General features: G+C 37.1%; 1 protein-coding gene across 1 annotated transcript in view; it reads left to right on the top strand.

Annotated features, from left to right (window-relative positions):
• ANKRD46 (ankyrin repeat domain 46) overlaps positions 1 to 19,517 on the top strand; it is a 33,831-nt gene that overhangs the window by 11,467 nt on the left and 2,847 nt on the right. The window contains exons 2-4 of the mRNA XM_008689208.2: positions 12,159 to 12,259; positions 14,324 to 14,661; positions 15,860 to 16,018. Coding sequence (XP_008687430.1) covers positions 14,351 to 14,661; positions 15,860 to 16,018 — 470 coding nt within the window. The 5' untranslated portion in view covers positions 12,159 to 12,259; positions 14,324 to 14,350. The remainder of the gene's footprint in view (positions 1 to 12,158; positions 12,260 to 14,323; positions 14,662 to 15,859; positions 16,019 to 19,517) is intronic.

Genomic DNA, 19,517 nt, shown 5'->3' with positions numbered 1-19,517 from the left:
TTACCACAATGCAAATAAACTAGAAATTAATAAAAAGGTTTTCAAATCCCATGCTTGGGTATTTAAAATGATTTCTGTATAATTAATAGGTTTAAAGAGGCCATCACAGAAATTATATAACATTTAAGCAACAATGTGAAATACTGCATGTGAAAACCAGTGGGGTCTAGTTGACACTTCAATGTAAATTTATAGATTTTTATCTTTCTTTTTTTAAAAAGATTATATAGATTTAAGTAAATTTGTTAAAAGATAAGATTAAAAGTGAGTTAAGGATACAAATCAAGAAGGTAAAAAAAAAGAAACCACATATAAAACTTAAAGTAGAAGAAATTAACAGGACAAACCAGAAGCAGTAAAACAGCGGAGCTGGTTCTTTCTCTCTCTTTTTTTTTTTAAAGATTATTTATTTGAGAGCGAGCCAGCGCACACATGCAGGGGAAGCGGCAGACTCCCCACTGAGCTTGGAGCCAGATGGGGATGCGGGGCTCAGCGCCAGGACTGTGAGATCATGACCTGAGCCGAAATAGAGTTGGCCGCTTAACCGACTGAGCTACTCAGGCATCCCAGAACTGATTCTTTGAAAAACTAAATACACAAACTTCTACCAGTAATGATCTAGGAAGGAAAAGCAAAACAAGAAAAAGCACAAATAAACAGCATCGGAAACAAAAAAGGAAACAATGCAGATATAATAGAGATTTGTTTTTTAGTCATGAAAGTATGTGATGAATAACTTTTATGCCAATAAATTTGAAAACTAAAAAGTTTAAAATAATGATGTCTGTGGGTCAGGAATTTGAAAGTGGCTCAGCTGAATGGTTCAGGCTCAGAGTATTTCAGTGAAGATTTCAGCCAGGGTTAGCCATTTGAAGGCGTGGCTGGATCTGGAGGATTTTTCCCAAGGTGGCTCACTCACAAGACTTGGCAAAAAGCTTCAGTTCCTTGCTGTCTGCTGGCAGTGCTTCATCACAGGAACCTCTCTAGTACTGCTTGGGTGTCCTCATGACATGGCAGCTGGCTTGTTTCAGAGTGAGTAATCCGTGAGAGAGTAAGGAGGAAGCTGCATTGTCTAATTTATGACCTATCTTACAAACCACTTCTACTGTATCCTGTTTGTTAGTAGTGCGTTAGTAAGCCCATACTCGAGGGGAGGGCATTTTAACTCAACCTCTTGAAGAAAGATGTAGTGAAGATTTTGCAGGCATGTTTTTAAACTAACACAGTGTACTTAATGTAAGTGATACGGTAATACATAGAAAATTCAGGAGAACCTATAGATGTATTAATAGAATTAGTAAGAATTCAGCAGGGTTGCGGATATGAGTCAGCACATTTGCATCAGTTTCATTCTTTGTACTGGTAATAACAAATTAAAACTGTAGTAAAAAAAGGACCTCAATCACAGCAGAAATAAAAACAGTAAGTTTTTAAAAAATAAAACATATAAAAATGTACAAGACCTTCATGGGGAAAATTATAAAAATGTCTAAAAAGATAGCAGAGAATATCCAGATAGTTCATGTTCAAGGGTATGACTTGGCATAGTAAACAGATTTCCAATAGGCTTTCCGTGGGACATGTCAAAATAATCCTGACACTCAGATGGGATAGAAGATTGCAAATAATTGTTATAATGATTTTGATGAACAGTGTTGGGAGACGTGCCATAGAAGATATCAAGAACTATGATGAAGCCAAAGTAATTAAGACAGTGTGATATTGGCACATATATATCCCATAGACTATTAGAACAGAGTAGAGAGCCAGAAACAGACATATATAGATAGAAATTTATTGTATATTAGAGTTACATTATCCAGTATTGTGGCTATTTAAATTTTAAATGTAAAGTGCCTAGCATAATAACTGCAGTACTAGTTCTCAGCATTCTGGTGTGCTAGTATTTAGTGCTGCTTTTAAGTATTTTTGATGATATATTGTGGGGCTTAGGGGTATTTTTATAACTTTAAGAATTTATGTCTTGGGACTTACCAAGGGAATTATTATATGAAGAGCCATGTAGCTAAAAACTTGAAGTCCTTAGTCACTAACCACTTTTTCTCTTGTTGGTCACAATGACCTGGTAGGTCTCTGGGCAGTCTCTAAAAATAGTTCCTTGGGAAAATGATGTAGGGATTTGCCAGCCCTACTCCCATTTCTGAAAGAGTCCCTAGAACTCAGAGTACATACACTTAAACTGAGCAAACTCACGGATCTGCCATTTTAACAGGAGAGGCTTTGTGGGGGCCAGGTCTCAGTCGGAAAGAAGATTGCTGTAATTCATTGTCCTTTTCACTTGGAATTACTGTTCTATTGACGAAGCTATCAGGACTGCTGATTCAGCTCTGCCTTGGAATACTAGCATTTCCCACTTTGTGCCCCACATTTTAGGTTCCTAAGTGGCAGCATGAGGAAAGCACCAGCCAAAAAATACAACTTCTCTCTGTAATTCTTATTTTTATCCTCCTAAAATGGACTAAAAAATTTAGGGGGGGAAATCCCTATTTCTCTTTTCTTGAACCTAGAGTCATTTGTATGTCACTCCCTATTTTCTTTTCTCTGGGTATCAGAAGATGCCTCCCCAAAATAGGTTGCCCCCTAGTCCAAAGGGGGGGGGAGCAGGCAAGGAAACAAAGGCTTCCCTTAAAGTCTCAGACATCTACTCTTCATCCTTTACTTGATTCCTACCAAAGATTTTATCCTTAATTCTTAGGGAATTAAGGAAAAAAGAGGACCTGTCTCACACCCCAAATGGTGGTCCTTTTGTGGCTATACGTAACCATGCCATTTTTAGAGGCTATTTGGTTAAGTTGGTTCCTTAGTCCTCTCTTCAGTCGTTTTTTCATCGTATATCCTTATTTACCAGGGCCCCTAGAGTTTGGAATAAGTGAGGTAGGATGTGGGTCTAATAATGATGTGTCAGGAGTTCTTGACTTTTAAGGGTCTATGTAGGCCATCACTAAGCAGTATGGAGCTCTAGACCGCGGTGATCCACATAGCTTCACATGCAATCAGAGCACACCTCAAAGAAGTCTACTAGATCTTCTGTGGGCTCGTATAGCCTAGGGAGGGCCCTCGTCCACCAAGTCACTAGGATGGGTGTTTTGTGTGAAGCATGCCGTACGTGCTAGCATCCATCTGGTGCACCATTTAAAGCATTAGATGGGGACAGATCACAATAGAATTGTGACAAACTGTTATGTTGAGGATGATGTACCTTATATTTCCACCGTGAATCATGAATGGAGTTAGAATCTTGAGGATAAGGGGTAGCTTGCTTGTAAAGTAGCAGGTTAAGTTATAGCCTTTCTGATTCTCAGTATCCTTCTATGTAAAATAAGGAGATTGGGTTGGATAATCCTGAATGGCCTTCCTGGTCGTAAAAACTTCATGGAAGTATTCAAGTTTCTCCTAAGAACAGAGTCTTGTGCCTTCAGACTATTTGAGGTGAATCTGGTTTACATTTTGTGAACTATTTAGAAAATGAGTAATTTACAAAAGTTGTAGTTCCTGTATTTTTAAACAACACCAAATAAATGAATAAGTAGGAATGTCATTTTTTAGGGGGGAGGGGCAGAGGGAGAGGGAGAATCTCAATTTCACAACCCTGAAATCATGACCTGAGCCGAAATCAAGAGTTGGATGCTTAACTGACTGATCCACCCAGGTGCCCCAGGAATGTCATTTTTTTTTAGGACTTTAATTTTGTATAAATGAAGTCTGCTAAGGTGTATTTAATGAGATTTAGATCTCCGAATAGTCCTGGGATCATATTTATGCTATTAATTTGCTTTGTAAATCTTTTTTTAATTGAGGTATAATCAACATACAACAATATGTTAGGTACATTTTTTTTTTAAGAAAAATTGAGCTTCATCTCAACTCTGAATTTTCACTAATTAAGAATTATTGAGAATGATAATGGTAAGTAACTAAAATAAAGCAGAGAGGAGCGCTGGCTAGTTCATTCAGTAGAGCATTGGTCTCTTGATATCAGGATTGTGAGTTCAAGCCCCACATTGGGTGTAGAGATTACTAAAATAAGTAAGTTACTAAACTTTAAAAACGAAAAACAAAAAAAAAAGAAATGAAACAAAAACTTGGAAGGTGCTCGCTCCCTCCTCTTGCTTTATCCTTGTCCTAGATGCTAAAGTTGCACTTGAAGCCCAGATAGGCCACAAGGTGGCACCATTGGGTCATAAATAAAATGCTACTAGTGCAGAAAACTGATTTTTTAAAAGCACTTGATTGCAAAAGCAATACATACGCATGGAAGACTTCAGATTGACCTTCCAGTGCTTATTTAATATCTTTATTATATAATTACGAATTATAAACTGAAGACTTCCTATGGAGGAAAGCCCCTTGCTAAGAATTTTAAACATGCTAAAATTACACAGTGAAGATTTTGGAAGATGCCGAAAGGTATTAGAATAAATAAAATATCCATGGTACCAGTACTCCATATGTGAACAAATAATTTTTATTTTAAGCCAATATTTTTACAAAAGTTGAACTAAATTTTATTTTGTTTTATTTTATTTATTTTTTTTTTTAAAGATTTTATTTATTTATGTGACAGAGACAGCCAGAGAGAGAAGGAACACAGCAGGGGGAGTGGGAGAGGAAGAAGCAGGCTCCCAGCGGAGGAGCCCGATGTGGGACTCGATCCCACTACGCGGGGATCACGCCCTGAGCTGATGGCAGACGCTTAACGACTGCGCTACCCACGCGCCCCTGAACTAAATTTTAATAATGCAAAAATATAAGTAAGACAGATGTTGGAGGAAATATATATCAGAAATTTTTTGATTTTTTTTTTGTTTTGTTTTTTTGATTTTCTGATGGAGAAAGAAAAATTTAGACAGGTGTTTTCTCACTATGCCAATGAGTAAGAAATACATGAGAATAACGACTCCAGAAATTTAGTCACTTCCTGTAAAGTAGCAAATATTTCCAAATATTTTATTGTTGTTTTCTCACACTTAGAAAAGATTACTTTGAGAAGATTGCAAAGAGTTAATTCAGAATATATGACTGAATATTTCCTGTAAACATGTGACCGATGTTTCCTGTAAAGTAAGAAACATTTCCAGATATTTATTGTTTTTTTGCAGAAAAATTTACTTTGAATGAAATGATAAGGAGTTAATTCAGAGTGTGTGGGCTAGACTAATGTTTCCCTTTATGTAATCTTGGATGAAAAGTTTCCTAAACTAATTCATTATATGAAGAAGAATCTTATGAAAGCAAACTTAGTGCCATTAGTTTTTTGCCCATAAAATGAGGATAATATTTACCTTATATATAAGGCTTATATGGGGATTAAATAAGTCGTTCCAGGAAAAACACTTAAATAGTGCCTGGAATATAATAACTTAATGAATGTTAAATGTTATGTATCTCATGTTGCTAAGCAGTTGTTGCATAGTAATAGCAGACATATAAATAAATCCTTGTTCCTTTTTTCATTAAGCTTTCTTTCCTAAGAATGTTTACTAAGTAATACCTGATTAGCCTACTTTTAATTATTATATGAACTTAAACGTAATGAACTGGACTTTGTAGCATTCTGTAATTCACACATTTCAAAATAACCTCACCTTTATTGCTTTAATAAAGTTTTAATTATAAAGTAATTGATAGCTTGGCATTGAAGAAGTCACAAAATTAAGAATTTTAAACAAATCAAGTTAGACTTGGAAATACAACAGAATTAAATGTAAAGTAAAAATGTATCTGTAGTAGATCCAGATCTGTCTAAAAATTTTTCTTTTTGAACTTCTGTTAATTATTTTTGAGACTTGGAAGTAAAATCCAGAAGGTTCTACTTATAAACATCCTCCTTCACGTGTTCTTCATGGTGCTGGAATATCCTGAAAGGATAATATTCTCAATTTTTTTTTTAAGTTACTTCCATGCTTTCAAAAAGGGGGCTACCTTTTTCCTTTTTTAAGAACTCAAAACAAAGATCCACTATTTTGCCTCTATTTTGGACAGATACCTCAAAGGTTAAGAATTGAGATTCTAGCCGGACAATCTTTGAGAATTTATTTCCCAGACCCTTCTAAGACAGTCTTTCAAAAAATCAATAAATAGGGATTCTAAAAGGGATTCAAATTAAAGTGAACTGTAGTTTAAGATGAACCATACACCAGAATCTTTGACGTTTTATCATGAGCAAAGCAAGCATTGCATCAGGATTGCTGTCAAAGTAAAACTATTGTCCGTAAAGAAATAAGCCTCGGGGGACCTGGGGGCTCAGTTGGTTGAGCACCCGTCGGACTCTTTGTTTCAGCTCAGGTCACAATCTCAGGGTTGTGGGATCAAGTCTGCTTGAGATTCCTCTCACACTCTCTCTGTCCGTCCCCCACCCCCACGTTCTCTCTCTCTCAAATAAATAAATCTTTGAAAAAAGAAGAAAAAAAGAAGTCTAATTCCACATTATAGCTGGATGCATCCGTGTCACATCTTTTAGATACATCGCCTGAGAATCCATTATGGTAGTCAGATTTTGAAACCAAAAATACTATTTTAAAAGTCTCTTAGACTATGTTTTTGTTTTTTTAAGATTTACTTATTTTAGAAAGAGAGCAGGGGGAGGGGCGGGGGAGGGGCAAGCAGACTCCCAGTGCTTGATCCCAGGACCCTGAGATCATGACCTGAGCTGAAACCAGGAGGTGGTCCCTTAACTAACTGAGCCGCTCAGGTGCCCCTCTTAGACTATGTTTTGATTGGCTTAAAATGTCAATGAATTTAAATTCGGGTAAGAGGAAAAATGCAAAGCAAATTTCTTTAATGTGGTAAAGAATTTAATAAGAAAATTATGGAAAATTATAGAATATTACAGAATGCAACCATTAAAAATTGTTTTTGGAAGACTGGTAACATGGAAGGATATTCATGATATGGTAAGTAAAAAGTTTAACATTTGTGTATAGTATGAATTAAATATATATTCATACAGAGAAAAAAGGCTATAGGACTAGCACCAAAATAGTAAGAATAGTTACTTCTAGTTGGTAGGATTATGGGTAACTTCTTTTCTTTGCTCATATTTATTTTTGTAATAAATTTCTAATAAATTATAGAATTAGTCATAAAAATGTTACCTTAAAATTTTGTTAAGATGGGGGTGCCTGGGTGGCTCAGTCAGTTAAGCGTCTGCCTTCGGCACAGGTCATGATCCTGGAGTCTCAGGATCGAGCCCCGCATTGGGCTCCCTGCTCAGTGGGGAGTCTGCTTCTCCCTTTACCCCTCAGCCTGCTCGTGCTCTTCTCTCTTTCTCAAATAAATAAATAAAATCTTTAAAGAAATAAAATATAATCTTGTTAAGATGAACTTAATTGAGTGTGTAATCCACAAAGAATTATTGGATTCTCCTATCTCTAGATTTTTAAAAAATGTGCCAGGCACTATGTAATCTGCAAGGATACACATCTCAAACCCATTTCTTGCATTTTAGGCACAAGGTCTGGCAGGAATTTTTGCAAACAATTGTGAACAAGCACCTGAGCTTTGTATGAACCATTTCCTACTAATTATCTTGATAACTGTATAGAGGTGGCATGGCATATTAGAAATATTGTAGACTAAATTTGAAGCCCATTCTGCCACTTAACAGCAATGTGGCCTTAGACTCATTAACCTTAGACTCATTAACCTCTCTGAGCCTTGGAAATCACTCTATTAGAGAAATATGGCTATTGAAGATAAGCAGGCTGAAAAAATATATTATTAACATTTTGAGAAGGAATTAAATTGTTAAAATGTTTACTCGTGCAGAGCTAGATTTCTTTTAGATGTGGCTTTTTTTCCTTTTGCCTAATGTCTGTGGATCTGTACAGCACTTGGATTTTAAGAACAGTAATTCTAAAGTGCTAGCAGTTAGGATTTAATGACTTCATTGGAAGTTCTTATTTTATGGTTCTTTAAGGTTATTTTTATATTTTAAAAACAGCTGTATCCTTTTAAAAGGCTAAGAATAACCACATGAGGTATAGAGAGTCCAGATTTGGGTTTCCATTTACTGTATATCACTCTCAGTTTTAGTACTTTTCTATGATATTAGAAAATGTAGGCAGTCCGATTTGATAATGTGTCTCTCCAGGTATGCCATTTTTCCCTTGCATTTTGCTGAAGTGTCTGGTGCTTTGATCTCTGATCAAAGTTGCTATGTAGGCATAACGTCAGTCCATTTGAACCAAGAATGTAGCACTTAGTTTTGCCTTTCCCAGTGGCCTTTCAAAATGAAAAATAAATCAATACATTATGTATGGTTGGTGATATTGGATATAGAAGACCAATTTAAAGTTAGGTTTAATGAGTATATATTAAAATACGACAGGTTTTCTCCATTAGTTCTTAACCATCAAGAATATTATCTTGAAGTTATGTAGATGTGACCCAATATTAACATAAAAGAAAAATAGAAAAGAAAAGGAATATTAACTAGAACTTCCAATCAAGTCAGTAACTCACATGCTTCCACTAAAACCTCCTTGTTGTTTTGTCAGTTGTATTGAGACAAGCGCTGTGTGGTATTAGGAGCTCTTGTTACTGGTATCTAGGTGACTGCTTCATCCTAAAGGATGAGTGGCTCCATCCTTATGAAGTCTCTTAGGCAGTGCCAGGCCTCCAAGATGTGACCCCCCGAGTCCTCCTTTTAACAATCCCAGGGAATTGGCCTCTGAACTAGTCACTGTCCCTCATGGACACTGTCCCTTAGGAACCAGGCTATGGTGAACAAGGGGAGGATTTTCTAGGGCTTGACTGTTCTTGTGGGTTTTCCTCTTCCAGGAACCAGTTCTCTTTTCCTTTCTTGGATGTCTTTACTCCCCACTAGAGGTCACCCCATTGCTAGATGCTGCTACCAGGGGATCAATGCTCAATGTTCCGTGCAGGCTGTCTTCGGTGCAGTAGAGAACTGTCGCCCCAGAGCTGTGCCCTTCCTCACGAAGCTAGAAACTATTGATTTTTGAGTACTTAAGTCACACAACTAGTAAGTATCTGAACTGGGGTTCAAATCCTAGGAGTCTAGCTCCAGATACATTCTGGGTGAGGTAGCCAAGCTCTTTTAACATCTTCTGACACTAGAAAAACTGCCTCTCTAGAGTATTGGATACTCCTGAAAGTAGTCCCTCAGGAAAGTCAGACCATATCTTACCTCTCTCCCTCCTCTTCCTACCTTGAAAAGCAGTCTTCACTATGTCTAGCTTTTATATTCATTTACAGGGGAACAGACTCAGCCCTCTGTGAATCTTGAAAGATACTAGTTCAGGGTTCACACTCGCACATTCATGTTTCTAACTCTTACTTGTGGAATGGTTCTTACTACACACTATCTTTGGTAAATACTAGGGCCCTTATTAATGCTTAATCCAACAAACTCTTCTGTAAATAACCTCTCACTGTCCTGGTTGCCTGAGCCATCCAAACAGATGATCCCAAAGAAGACCTTACATTCTTTTTTTCTTTTTTTGCATGGGAACAGTAGGCACCTTCAGACTTGACTGTTTTTTTTTTTTAAGATTTTATTTATTTATTTTAGAGAGAGAGCATGGGAGCGCACAAGGAGAGGGAAGGGCAGAGGGAGAAGCAGACTCCCTGCTGAGCAGGGAGCCATGCAGGGCTCAATCCCAGCACCCTGGGATCAGGACCAGAGCTGATGATGTAACCTACTGAGCCACCCAGGCGTCCCATCAACTGTCTTTTAGTCCAAATCTTTAAGCCTCCAGACCAGCAGTTGCACCCCTGGCCATTTGTTTTAGAGAAACAAAGATGTTCATTCACATAAAAACATGTACCCGAATGTTTTAGAAGCTTTAAAATAACACACCCAAACTGGAGACAACCAGATGTCCTTCAAAAGGTCAAAGGCTAAATAAGCTGTGGTACATCCATACCACGGAACACTATGCAATAGAGAAGAATGATACTATTGATACACACAACCTGAATGAATCTTCAGAGAATTATGTTGAGTAAAAAAAAAAAAAAAAACAAACCAACCCCAAAAGGTTACATACTGTATGGTTCCATTTATATAACATTCTTGAAATGACAGAATTCTAGAAATGGAAGACAGGATAGTGGTTTCCAGGGGATAAGGTGGGGTGAGGGTGGGAGGGAAGTAGGTGTGGCTGTAAAAGGGCAATATGAGAGAGTTTGGTGATGGAAATGTTCTAGATTTTGATTATCAGTGTCAGTATCCTAGTTGTGATATTATAGTTTTGTGAGATATTAACATCAGGGGAAACTGGGTAAAAGTACACAGGATTCCTTTGTACTATTTCTTTGAACTTCGTGTGAATCTACAATTATCTCAAAAAGTTTAATTAAATCTTTAGTCCTTTTCACTCCTTGAACCATAGTTAATATGTGTTCTGAGTTTTACTCACTTTCATAACTTCTTGAGAAGCTATTAATAGATTGCTAGTGAGTAAGTTCTAAATGGGGTCTTAGACATTTTCTTAGCGGGTTTTAAGTACAATTAGGTCTAATGCATTTGTGTAATATTAAGTTTGAAATCACATTAATCTATAGTTTGATCAAATGTACTTTCTTATGGAGCTTGTCATCAGAAGAAAATGTCAGAAGCATTATCTTGTGAACTTAAAGAAACTTTTTAAGTTTTTATTTAAATTCCAGTTAGGTAACATACAGTGTAGTATTAATTTCAGGTGTACAATGTAGTGATTCAACACTTCTATACAACACCCAATGCTCATCACAACAAGTACACTCCTTAATCCTGATCACCTGTATAATCCATCCCCCCCCCCACCCACTCCCCTTCTGGTCACCAAGTTTAGGAACTTTCTTGTGAATTTTTAACAGGTCATTTGAAGGGGTAACTATATAATCTATAATTCTGTCTCCAAATGAAAAGCAGAATTTGTCCTTTTCATAATGTGAACCCTGCTGTCTTCAGAATAACACCTGCACCATTTCAACATTGAAAATCATATATTAGAGGTAGGCTTTAGTCATGAAGATTCAGCCCCCAATGGTCAGGATAAAAAAGTAAAGGTACAATACTTTGGGTGAACTCAGAATATTTGTGCAAGGAAATTAAGTGGTTCAGTAATTTGAAGTTTGTCTAAATTGGTACATGTAATTTGTCAGCCCTCATCTTCTGGTCTAGCCCTGATAACCCTTACGATACAGCATGACTTATGTATTTAAATGGAGCTTCATAAAATACCATTGTTTCTCATACAAGTTTATTTAAAGGGATTTGATAATATTGAGCATGAATGACCAGTAAAAGCTTAATCTGAATCTCAGCCTGAGCTACAAATTCGGGATTTAGTCTTTATATCCTACCACTTAGCATAGTATCTGCCATATTTTGAGCACATAGTAAATGTTAGTTTCAGGAATTAATACTGATTTTTTGTGGTGCCTACTGTCTGTGCATGACCCTACTTCCACGATCCCTTACAAGAAGGGTACAGTGGGGCAGACAAGGTCCTTGAGATGTCTCTGAGTGCAGAGGGGAAACCTGAGGGGGTCCCAGCAAGAGCATGAAGGTGGGGCAGCAGCACCTTTCAGGAGGAGCAGGGTCTGGCTTGTGGAAAAGTGCAGATAGATTTGGGCCAATTTTTCTTTCACATTGAAAAGCAAAAGGGGCGGGGGATCAATCTCATGGGGGAGATTTAAGTACCAGAATTGAGAATGGATTAGAAATATTTTTCCTTAAATGTATCCGGTTTGGTTTAAATGTAAATATTGGTTGTTTTTACTCCCCTCCCCATGCAAATAGCATTTTATTTCTAAAAGTGCTTTTGTGGGCTACTCTGAGTTCTAGCCACCATTTATAATGTGAAAAATAGGCATTCTGAATTCCAGTAACTTAGAATGAATAGTCAGAGTCCAGTTTGTCCTCTACTGATGGCACATAATTTGATTCTTTTTATCTTTTTGACCATGCTTTCTTGTTTGTGGGCAACAGAACCACTCCTTAGGAGGCCTTCTGTTCTCCCTTTTCACTACTTTATTACTTGTCAGTTACTACTGGCCTTGCAAATTAATGCCTTACCCATAGATTTTCCAGAGAATATTCACAGACCCCACCAGCTCCTCTGTGTTTAATAGAACAGCTAGACTTCATGTCACACCCTTGTTATAACCAAAGTTTCTATTTACTGTAGATCCTTGCTGTCACATTTCTGGATATTCTGTTGAACCTTCTTAAGAATTCAGAGAAATTGCTGGGTGACCACTGAAAGAAAGATCTAATCTTCAGGCTTACGTGAGTATTTTTCTGCTGTCAACTTCCTCACAGTGTGTGAAAGCTTCGATGCCTTGCTTTATGGCAGATTCAGTCCTGTGATCAAGATGAAAAATGTTATCATTGGCCTTATTAAATTTGGGGGTAAAGTTAGTTTCTCAAGGACAGAAAGAAAAATCACAAAGTACACCACACTTATTCTCACTTAAAAAATAAACAAGGAAGGCTTTTTTTTTTCCCCACTGAGCCAACATTCAAAAGAATCCCAAGTCTTCAAACCACAAGAATTCTTACTGTGTTAGAACCAAAAATACCAAGTAACTTGTTTTTCATTATCTATTCTTACAGAATTTAACCAAAACACATTATCGCTTGAAAAGCTCTTGATATGTGGTATTTTATTTTTTCAAATGCTTTTGATAGTTTTGTCCTTTTTTATGATCTAATCCAGTGAATACTGTAGGGGAAAATAGGGAGGTTACCCTGAAAAGAGAATTCTTGATTATTTTAATGAGTAATTTCTTCTCAATGGGTTAATTTCTTTAAAAAGCATTATATAGTATCATAATCTGAAGTTATTTTATCTTGATCTAATTCTTAATCCTTAGCAGATTTTTCCCATATTTAAAATTATCCTTAACAACTCCTTCTCACCTGTTATATGCAGCACGTCATTAAGTTGTACTAATTCTATCTTCTCTATCCCTCTCCAGTGCGCTCCCTTCTCTGTGCCACTGCCTCAGATCAGGCTGTCATCATTTCTTGGCTGGGTTTCTACAGTGACCAGCTGATTGGTCTCCCAGTCTCCGGCCTTGACCCCCTCTAATCTAACCTTTCCCTCTGACAGAGTAATCTTTCTGAAAGACCATCCCATTTCCTTGGCTTGAAATCTTTCAGTGACTCCTTATTAAAATTCAGTATAATAACCCTTACCATAGAGTTGTTAGGAAGATTAAATAAAACTCATTAGGCACCCTTGGTGTGATGCCTGGCTTGGAACAGGCCCTCAGTGTGTGTTCCTGAATCCCATTGAGGTTAGCCACAAGAATAGATGGGTCTAACATCCAGTTCCATCAGTGTTCCAGAAAGAAAGACTTTGTCTGACAAATTACAAGACAACCCTGTCTGTGACTCAGCTTTTGTAACTGTAGAGTGAGGGAGTCATCTCTGTAAATACATTGGTCTCTGCTTTTGTGATTTCTTCTTTTGGTTTGTTTTCTATTCAGTTTCTTAGTAAGGTTTCTTTTGTCAGACTTTAACTTTCCTTAAATGAACCAAGAGGAGGTCAGGGAGACATAAACACACACACACACACACACACACACACACACACACACCAAGAGACTGCTGGGGCAGGGAAGTATCAGTGAAAGAGGTGTGGACACACTGGAGAGGCTGGAGTACTCATTTAGGTGAAATTTGTGGAGTGGACACAGTTGGGATTGCTGCCTTTGTCCTGCCTCTGTGTTCCCAGACCTGTTTTTCTTCATCTCTCAGCCTTCAGACAATGGGAGTTTCTATGAAATTGAAGTTTGTGCTATAGACAAAACATTCAGCAGGTCTTGATCGAATATGAATTAAGTCATTTCATTGTTGTTTTCTTGCTGATTTAGTTAACTTTTGAGTAGATACTTCTGTTTACTATGTAGAATATCTCAAATATGATAAAAGGCAAATATGTGAAAGAGAGTTACTTTGTTTTAAGAAAGAATCTCTACCAGCATTAGCATGCGTTTGAAGTTTAGGGATCATGTTATATATGTCTTCTGACAGTGCAATAAACTTAAATCTAAACGATTATATCTTATTTACCTTAAAAAAAATCTCTCAATCTTTTTGCTTAATGAAAAACAAAATAGATCTTTATAGTAATTTAATTGAAATTTTGATCAAGTGGATATGAAGAAAATAAGACATTTTAATGAGAAATAAAATATAATTGATAACTTTGTTGTTGTTTCTGTTTGGTGAGGTAATTTATTAGAGGCAGGAGGCCAAGAAGGATAAGAAATAGTGTCTAATGACTTCATTGTCTTGATTTAGTTTGGCTTCACCGAATCTCACTCACCTCATATTTCATTACAGGCATAGTCCATCCACTCCATCAGAATAATGTCCTATGTTTTTGTAAATGACTCGTCTCAGACTAATGTGCCCTTGCTGCAAGCCTGTATTGATGGAGACTTTAACTATTCCAAGCGGCTTTTGGAAAGCGGCTTTGACCCAAATATTCGTGACAGCAGGGGCAGAACAGGCCTTCACCTCGCGGCAGCCAGAGGGAATGTAGACATCTGCCAGCTGTTGCATAAATTCGGTGCTGATCTCCTGGCCACAGATTATCAAGGAAACACAGCTCTGCATCTCTGTGGCCATGTGGATACTATTCAATTCTTAGTTTCCAATGGACTCAAAATTGATATTTGGTAAGTCTGCTGTGGTTTTTGAAGTCTAGCCATTTCTTCCCATTAGTTTATCAACCAATGGTCCAATCTCAGAGTTTATCGATTCTGCTTTCTTGTTGATCAGCTGCAGTGACAAGTTCAACAAGGCATGGAGGATAAGGTAATCTTATTAGGGGAGTGAGGAAACAAGAGGCTGACTTTAAATTTATGCTGAAGCAGTGCAAGTTTTTCTATGAAAACAGTGGTGAGGTTCTGCTACCAATGATTGTGTATTGTCAGATAAGGGAAAAAGAAGAAAAGAACTAACATCTGTTGAAAATCTGTTATGGACCAGGTGCTGTGTTTACTTACATTAGCTCATTTCATCCTTAGAATGAATATTTCTTGAGGTTGGTGTTATCTTCATTTTACAGATGCAGTAGTTGAGACAAGAAGGGTTTAAAAAAAGACAGAGGTCACACAGCTGGAATTTGAACCTAGTTCTGCCTGATTCCAAATTGTTTGTCTTGTCATATAATACACCATGCTAGCTTCATAATCTCTCTGGGGCTCAGAGTCCTTTTTATACTGAACAGTTTGTAGAAGTAGTGTTTGTTTTAATGATACCTTGTCTCTAGAGTGGGAAAGATGTGAGACCATCTTTAAAACTGAGCTTGACCTTTAAACTACACTTGTTGCCTTGATTTATTGATGCTCTACTGTCACTAAATCTGAAAAAGACAGCAAATGTGATAGACAAATGTGGTGGGAATTGGCTATGGGATTCGATGTTACTTGGCTGTCTTCTCTTATTAGTGTTAAATAGCCAGGTGAACCAAAGTAGCTTATTTGGTTCTTTGGGCTTTTATTTGTTTTTAATTAGACTTTGTTTCTGTTTTTTGTTTTTTTTAAAATATGCTCTGTTGCCATAAAATGTAAATGTCAGGTAAGAATGAATCTAGAATCTAGAACTTTGCAGTTAATTTCTAAGAAAATGCCCTCTTTTTCTTTTATTTATTCTCATTTACTTACTCTTTTGCATATATATTCTTTTTCCTTTTTCCCTGTAAGGAAAAAAATAGCTTAACTCAAAATTCAAGTTCCAGTTCAACCATTGGTTCTGCTCTGGGCTTCGAGTTAACTCGGCCCATGCCTTTGTCACTGAGATCTACACAAGTGTGTACTAATGCTGTAATCCAACTGTTATGATGACCTCTTTGTGTTTATGAACTTGTTTTAGCAATCATCAAGGTGCTACACCCTTGGTTCTGGCAAAGCGCAGAGGAGTGAATAAAGATGTTATCCGATTGCTGGAGTCTTTGGAAGAACAAGAGGTAAAAGGATTTAACAGAGGAACTCACTCAAAACTGGAGACCATGCAGACAGCTGAGAGTGAAAGGTACCTAACAATGTAATTTTTTAAAGGGCAAGTCACTTTAAGTCTTTGGATCTTTTATGGCAACTTTGTGAGCTTTCTATTTATTTGCTTTCAAGTACAGAGCTTTGATACTTTATTTGAACTTTATATAGGTCCGTATGGCTCCAGATTACAATTGAGAAGCTGTTAACAGAAAGTTCTACATGCCCACATGCTTAGTCCCTGTGCAAGGAAGCCTGCAGTATTGTCAGCAGAAGGGAGAAGAGGTGGTTAAGAGGTGAATATGAGGGAAGGAAGCAGGAGTTTGAGAATTTTAAGTGCCGGCCACAAACAGAATTGTGGAAAGGAGGAGAAGGATAAGTAAGGCTAGAAACATAGACAACATTAGAAAAGACCGAAAAGACCATTTCAAAGGCAGGAAAGTGGAGTACTGAGGAAAAGTAAAATAGGAGGAGAGAAATGAATATTTAACACACAATTCAGGAATGTGAAAGTGAAACTAACTTCCCCATGAGTTGGAACAAATGAAATTTGGGCTCCTGTAAGTAACTAGAGCTAAGATGGAGTGACAGATGGGGCCTTCAGTATCTCATCATTTCTCATCCAGAAACAGTTTATAGCATGGTTCAGGGAGCTCTGAAAAGGTGACAAATCGTCTTTTCTCCTGGCCTCACTAGCTCAACAGGCGAAGTCCGTAGTCCAGACTGAGTTGTACTAGCGTGGAGTCTGGTTGTTTGCAACAGAGATTCAGCATTACAGATAATTACAAGGTAGGACAGATGATGAACCTACTATTGTCTCCTCCCAAAATTTTCAGTGGAATATATTTCAAGGGCCCTCATTAGCTGTTGACCTAGTAGCTTGACTGATTAGGACTTGGAAATAGGATCATATGGTCCACTTAGACTGCTGGGATCAGTGTTTCTGTGAGTTCTAATTGAAGTCGTCTGTTTTTTTTATAGTTGACCCTTAATTTGATTCCTTTGTACCGGTGATTGCTTTCCTTTCTCTTCATGTGTTGGCCAGTGTACTCTTTGGGAACCATGAATTCCATTCTCAAGCTTAGAACTATTTGTTTAGATACTTTCAAGAACTTACTACTGCCCAAAGAAATTAAAGTTTTACTTCTAGAACAGTGCTTGCTCCTCATGAGTTATCACTAAAAGCTGACAAGTAGATAAAATAAGCAAGAAGTCCGAGATATATTGCAAGCCCTTTTTCTTTCACCTGTGTACTCTCAATTGACAGAATGCCATAAGCAATATGATAACATTGAGTTTTCTGTTATTTGTTAAAGATCGTGTTCTTCCAAAATAACTTGAAATTTGTTTTCATAAATACTTTAAGCTTCTTTACCATGAAAAATGTCCAAGAATGTGTTTTTGCTTGGTATGTTCTGGGGACCTTGCTTGCTATATTTTGTGAATACCCAGTTTCTTGGCACCTCCTTATCAGAAACATACTTTTAACTTTTATTTTGCCTAGGTTGTGATTACTTACTAAGTAGGAGAAATAGTCGTTTGAGCTGCTCCGTATGAAATATTAATCCTGCTTCTTTCACATACCTGTCATGTCCTTCAGCATAAGAATTTGTATTTATAGCATTGTGTAAAGCCAGTTCTTAAAAAATTGAATTACTAATACTTGTACTACCTGGTTGCCCTATCTTACTCCTGCCTCTCAATATCATGGTAGACATGTGGTAGTTGAAGTTTAAATTTAAAAACTTAAAGACAGCATCGTTGGTCGTTAGAGAAATGCATAGCAAAGCCATAGCGAGTTACCACTTCATACCAGTAGGATGGCTGTAATCAAAAAGATGGAACGACAACAAGTATTGGAAAGGATGTGGAGAAACTGGAACCCTCGTACAGTGCTGGTGGGAATGTAGAGTAGCTGCTTAGGAAAACAATAGTTCTCAAAAAGCCACACAAAGTTACCATATGACCCAACAATTCCACTTCAGGTATGTACCCAAGAAAATTGAAAACATGGGTTCACGCAAAAATTGTACACGAACGTTTATAGCAGTATTATTTATAATAGCCCAAAGGTGGTAACCACCCAAAAGTCCATCAACTGATAAATGGATAAACAAAATGTCATCCGTGCATCTAGTGGAATATTCCACCATAAAAAGGAATGAACTACTGATATGTGCTACAACGTGGATGAGCTTTAAAAGCATCCTCCATGAAAGAAGCTGGTCAAAAAAGCCATATATTGTGTAATTCCGTTTATATGAAGTGTTCAGAATTGGCAAAAAGAAAGTAGGTTAGTGGTTGCCAGGAGCTGGTGGAAGGGGCAATGGGAAGTGACTGCTAAAGAATACAGAGTTGATTATAGAGGTGATTAAAATGTTCTGAAATCAGTGGAGATGGTTGCATAACTTTGTCAATATACTAAAAAAAAACCCACTGAATTGTACAAGATGAATTTTATATGTGAATTATGCCAATAGAAAAAGTTAGGGAATAAATCTTAATGGGATTGGCTAGTACGTGGCATTGTGGCAAAGCTGTGTGATGATTACCAGAACATAAAGCAAGTTTTGAATGTACTTAGTATTTTCCATCACTCTTAGGATTCTCTGAGACATAGCATAACTTAAGGGCCTATAAATCAAGATGATGAAAAATATTTTCCCACTCCCCCATATATCCTAAATTTAATTTAGTTATTTTTAAATTTGTGGGTATAGAATGACAAAGACTGCATAGATGACACATGTACAAAAAAAATATTGCACACGCACGTCCAGTAGAAAACATTTCACTGGGTAAGGTCATTATAGAAAATTATGATCGGCAGAGCTTCGTGAGCTAGAGATTGCTCAGCTGAATTCTGATTTTATATCTAACATCTTTGAATATGAGATCACATCAACTCGGACATAGTCAACACATTTCATACAAGTCAAAATTCACCTCTCCTGGACTTCTTTATCTGTTCATGGTATTATGTGTTTAAACCTTCTCAAAGTTCCAATCTTATTTTTCAACTTGCTTCAGTTTTCTAAAATTTTTGTATTCATGTAGACTCCCACTGAAAATGTCTTTTCTTATTTAGAGAATAAACATTTTAATATAGAAGGAAGAAAAGCTTGGATGTCATGCAGAGTGGCCCATTTAGGAACTCAGCATCCTATGATTAGAGAAGACCTCTAATACTAGTAAATGCTGCAGGACGTCTGGCTAAGTGTCAAGAAGTAAAGTAAAATTGTAGGTTAAATAAAAATGCCAGTTTTTGCGTGATAAACCAGACTGTAAGACACTGTTTTATTCTGTTTCCATTGTTCTGTGCCCAGATGGTTGGAAGAATATGAAGAGAAGGGGGTTAGGAAGGGTGGTAAATGACCTTTTATAAGCAATAGATACTTGATACATAGGATTATGGTCATTGTGGCTTTAATCTAAATGATACCCTGTTATTGGACCTACATGTTGTGACATAATTGTAGGTGCTAATCCCTCCGAGCTTTGAATTCATCACAGTGTGGTCGTCCACATACCAAAGTCAG

Source organism: Ursus maritimus, unplaced genomic scaffold (genome assembly GCF_017311325.1).
Source record: "Ursus maritimus isolate PB19 unplaced genomic scaffold, ASM1731132v1 scaffold_9, whole genome shotgun sequence".
NCBI lineage: Eukaryota > Metazoa > Chordata > Mammalia > Carnivora > Ursidae > Ursus > Ursus maritimus.
Note: the sequence above shows the minus strand (reverse complement) of the source record. Positions and strands in the feature narration are given on the sequence as shown.